We start from the raw sequence: 4,575 nt of genomic DNA, 5'->3' as shown, positions 1-4,575 counted from the left end.
ATGCTGAATTGTGATTGGTTGCCACAAAGTTAAAGTGCACTTTTAGAACACCTGGCCTGTTCTGAGGGTTCATGCAGCTGGAGATCCTCTGATTGTTCCATGTGCGTCCAAGTGTTCTGCGCACTGTGTGGTTCTCCGACACTCACAGGTGACGCTGCGCCACATCAGCCGACAGCGAAAACATGGCCGCCAAGACATCCGATCAAAGAGTCGAGCTTTGCTCTTTTTTATTTTGTAAGAATCATTCAAATGTACAAAAAGACAACAAATACAACAGAACAATATATTATCTGAGACGGGCGGCGGCTTCTCCCTCTGTGGTCATAAAGAGTCAGTGGTCTCCTGGCTGAGGGTGGGCGGGCCCAAACTCAACATCGTCATAAAAAACAACAAAAAAAAAACCTAAACCATGAGAAACACGACACTGACGGAGATCCTGAGCAGGTGAGATGTCTGCCAGCAGGCGGAGGGGCGAGGAGGGAAGGCGATGGAGGGGCGAGGAGGGAAGGCCATGGAGGGGCGAGGAGGGAAGGCCATGGAGGGGCGAGGAGGGAAGGCGATGGAGGGGCGAGGAGGGAAGGCCATGGAGGGGCGAGGAAGGAAGGCCATGGAGGGACGAGGAGGGAAGGCGATGGAGGGGCGAGGAGGGAAGGCGATGGAGGGACATGGTGGAGGAACATGGAGATCACAGTTCGAGCTGGAGCCGGAGGTCCACGCTCCTGCTGGGGGGGGCGGGGCTACCAGGCGGGCGCCGTGTTGGCCAGTCGCCTCATTCGCCTGTGAAGCAAACAGCAGAACAGTCAGAGGAGCGTCTGGAGAAGCTCCGTCCCCGTCCGCGGGGGGGAAGACAGGAGGCTTCTCTGGGACTCGCCTGGTGTTTCTGTCCTGGTCTCTGATCTTCTTCTCCATCTCGGCGTCTGTCAGGGTCTCCAGCAGGGGGCACCACTGGTCTGCGTCTCCTGTGTTCCTGATGGCGATCTCCACTGTGGGCAGCGGGTTCTCGCTGTGGAGGACACTCCTGTTAGAGGACGATGTCCAGACCGTCCCCCTGACTCTGTGTGTGTGTGTGTGTGTGTGTGTGTACCTGAAGGCGTACGTCCTCTGGTGCCAGCTCAGCTGTCCCCGGATGCTGTAGGCGATGGTGGTGACGAACTCCCCTCCCAGACCGAGCTCCGAGCACAGCTTCAGGGCGAACTTCTCCGGAGAGTTCTCCCTCTCGGACATGTCCCACTCGAACTGGTCCACCAGAGAGATGTTCCCCACGTGGATGTTGAGCTGGAACGGAGGGGGCGGGGCGTCAGAGGGGGAGAGGGAGGGGCGGCGGCGGAGCCGGGGCGGCCCCTCACCTTGATGATCACCCTCTGGTCCGTCTGCTCCTCCAGCAGGCTGTCGGTCGGGTACGACTCGATCTGCTGGCGGATGGCGGAGGCGATGGCGGGGACGAAGGCCAGCGGGTTGAGGTCCAGGTCGTCACACAGGATCTCGGCAAACATCTCGGGGGTCATGAGCTTCTCTGTAGGGGACAGGGAGGAGTCAGCCGGATGCAGATGGGGCGGGGCAGGGCCAGGCGGGGCGGGGCCAGACGGGGCAGGGCCAGGCGGGGCGGGGCCAGACGGGGCGGGGCCAGGCCGGGCCAGGCGGGGCGGGGCGGGGCCAGACGGGGCAGGGCGGCAGCAGCTCACCGTTCATGTTCCAGGTGAAGGCGTCCCGCAGCTTCTGGCCTTCGATCTCCATGTCCAGACGGATCGGGACCAGGACCTCGGACTGGGTGGCGTTCTCGTGGATCACCGCCGGGTCGTGGTCGTCGAAGCTGAGCAAAAACAAAGAGGCTTGACCAACCACTGAGCTCACCGTGACCTGAGGTTCCTTGAACGATAGCGTCCTGTCTGACGGACATGTGACGGGAAGTCTGTACGGTTGTTTTATTTCCCAGAGGCCTTCTCATTTTTTCCCATCCTGTTTTGATTTTCTTTCATGCTCATGCTGTCGGTCCGCTGCTTCCTCCCCGGTCCCGGACGGCGGGCGGCTCTCACCACAGGGGGAAGGTCCTCTTCTTGTCGCGGCCCAGCCGGCTGCGGTTGATGGTGGTGGAGCAGGGCACGGCGTCCAGGTGGTGCGAGCTGTTGGGCAGCGTGGGAACCCACTGACTGTTCCTCTTGGCCTTCTGCTCCCTGAAGACACCAGAACACACCAGAACGTCAGCGACTGCAAACACCGGAGGAAGGACAGGATTCAGACCGGAACGCTGGCGTTACCTGAGGTAGGCGGGCGGCTCGGTGCTGATGGACACGGCCTTGTACTTCTCATCGTTTCCTTCCAGGATCTCCTCCACCTCGGAGGCCTTCAGCAGAGTGACGCTGGTGGCCAGCTGGGTGTAGCCGTGATCTGGAGGGTTCCACAGGAGAGTCAGCCGAGGTCCAGAACCCCAGAACCGCCCCACCCCCTCCCCCTTCACTTCTAATCACCGCTTCCTGTCTGCTGAGAAGACTCAGTCTAAACATCAGCACCATCCAGTTAAAGAAAACTGCAGGACAAAACCAACCGGGTACAAAGAAAAGAGTAAAACTGTTTAAAGGTGAATAAACTTCTTTTTTTTCTCATTTCAGGACTGAAGGTCACATGAACAAATCTCCCCAGCTCCGCCTCCAGTCCAGCTGGGTTTATTTCCTGGTTTCTACTCGGATCACGTGAGACCTGGGGGGACCGGAGGTTCTACTGACCGTGAGACGACTCCACGATCTTCTTCCGCTCCTCCACGGACGCCAGTTTCCTCCATAGTGACGGGTAGCGTTTATACAGAGAGCCTCGGAACATCCGGAGGTAGTTCCCCACCTGAGAACACACAGACCGGTCCAGACCGGTTCAGACAGGTCCAGACCACCAGAACTAACCACACTTTTCCCTGAACTCAGAAGTAACACTTTAAAACAACCTCTTTGGAGTAAACCAGAGACCCGTTCGTCCTGGAACCAGCAACATAACATTTACAGAGAAAAACTAACTAGTTTACTAAGCTGTCAGAGGAACTAGTTAAGTAGCTTCACTCTCAACTCTCTTCAGGATGCAGATCAGTTCTCTTTATTCATATTGCTGCTGAGGCTGCTGGCCTCGATGGAGGGGGAGGCTCAGCTGCACCTGGATCACTTTTCTTCATCCCTTTTTCCCCCAGAAACCACTTCCAGTCCCGGTCTCGCTGTTCCAGTCCCGGTCTCGCTGTTCTGGTTCTGCTCGTCTTTCTAAAGCTGTGCAGACTTTGGTGGATTTAGAAGTTCTTTCTACCGTTATTTTGAAAGGTTGTCCTGCGTCCGGACCGGACTTCATGTCAGGCCGGACTGGAGCTCCTGGTGGCCCATTGTGGGCCACGGGATGCATGTTTGACACCAGCAGTGTGAAGACTGAATGAAAGTTTAATGTGGTTCAATGTGGTCTCAGTGGTTTGATCTTCAACAGAGGATCACCCCCATCAGGTCACCAAAACAAACTGCTGGTTAACCCCCACCACTGACCAGCTGGTTAACCCCCATCACTGACCAGCTGGTTAACCTCCATCACTGACCAGCTGGTTAACCCCCACCACTGACCAGCTGGTTAACCCCCACCACTGACCAGCTGGTTAACCTCCATCACTGACCAGCTGGTTAACCCCCACCACTGACCAGCTGGTTAACGTTCAGCACTGAGCAGCTAGTTAGTTAGTGAGCGGGTGAGTTAGCTCCTCATTCATTCCTCCAGGACCGGCTTCATCCAGCCGGGGACTCACTCGTACCCTGCTCGGCGTCTCGGTAGACCCCGGTAGGTCTAACGGAGAGCCCCTCCGGCAGATCCCGGTAAACTAAACGCTGCTCGGGGTGATTTAAAGCGTCTTTGTGTGTCTGCGGCCTCCCCGGTGAGGCTAAGCTAACGGCTAGCTGCCGGTCTACCGACCCGTCCGCGGACAGAAACACGGTTCCCGCGCGCACGGAGCTCCACTGACCTCAGACCCGATCATGTAGAAGTCCCCATCCTCCTCCAGCTGGAACTTCACCGGTTTCTGTCCAAATGTTTTACTGAGCGCCATACCGACAAAAACACAAAGATAAACGCCGCTGCGCATGCGCGACTCACAGCCCGGACCTGTCGCTCACAAATGACGTCACAGACAGGAAACAACAGCAGTAATCTGAAGCCTGTTATATCCGATATGATAGATATAATTGTTCTCATGGGTAAATATATTCATTGTTGTAAGTGGAGAAATAGCAAACCCTCCTCTGATTGGCTTTTAAATTGTTTTTCTGATCTGTGAAGAAAATACACTCCTGTAAAATGGATACAAAGATTTGTGATGATATATCTTGATTTTTGTTTTTTAATTCATGCCTCAGACCTTACTCCTTAGTTTAGATGCTTGATGTTAGAAACTATGTGATATTTTCATATTTCCACTTTATAAAAACTCAATTCTTTTATTTTGATTTCAATCTACTAGGCGTTGTATTTGACATTTCAATGTTATCCTTATGAGGTGTTTTGATACTGTTCTACTGGGTTCAATTTAAAACAGTGGCAGCAGCAGTCTGGTTCTGCAGGTTTCTT

At 55.1% G+C, this 4,575-nt stretch overlaps 1 protein-coding gene across 1 annotated transcript; it reads right to left on the bottom strand.

Annotated features, from left to right (window-relative positions):
- Positions 1-215: 215 nt before the first annotated feature.
- smarcb1a (SWI/SNF related BAF chromatin remodeling complex subunit B1a) lies at positions 216-4,102 on the bottom strand. The gene is made up of 9 exons (XM_030103948.1): positions 3,974-4,102; positions 2,721-2,832; positions 2,256-2,385; positions 2,034-2,171; positions 1,683-1,810; positions 1,347-1,513; positions 1,085-1,275; positions 872-1,003; positions 216-777 (listed from the first exon to the last, which is right to left on the bottom strand). The coding sequence occupies exons 1-9, from the start codon at positions 4,091-4,093 to the stop codon at positions 738-740; spliced, it is 1,158 nt and encodes a 385-aa protein (XP_029959808.1). The 5' UTR covers positions 4,094-4,102; the 3' UTR covers positions 216-737.
- Positions 4,103-4,575: the final 473 nt, after the last annotated feature.

The sequence above is a fragment of the Salarias fasciatus genome, chromosome 12, assembly GCF_902148845.1.
Source record: "Salarias fasciatus chromosome 12, fSalaFa1.1, whole genome shotgun sequence".
NCBI classification, from domain to species: Eukaryota; Metazoa; Chordata; class Actinopteri; order Blenniiformes; family Blenniidae; genus Salarias; species Salarias fasciatus.
Note: the sequence above shows the minus strand (reverse complement) of the source record. Positions and strands in the feature narration are given on the sequence as shown.

Excerpts from the sequence above, each read along its gene's own strand:
- smarcb1a (XM_030103948.1), bottom strand. The coding sequence starts at position 4,093 with ATGCGCAGCGGCGTTTATCTTTGTGTTTTTGTCGGTATGGCGCTCAGT. Across the intron at positions 1,514-1,682 it reads CTTCACCTGGAACATGAACG|AGAAGCTCATGACCCCCGAG; the intron begins GTGAGCTGCTGC and ends TGTCCCCTACAG. Across the intron at positions 1,276-1,346 it reads ACCAGAGGGTGATCATCAAG|CTCAACATCCACGTGGGGAA; the intron begins GTGAGGGGCCGC and ends CCTCCGTTCCAG.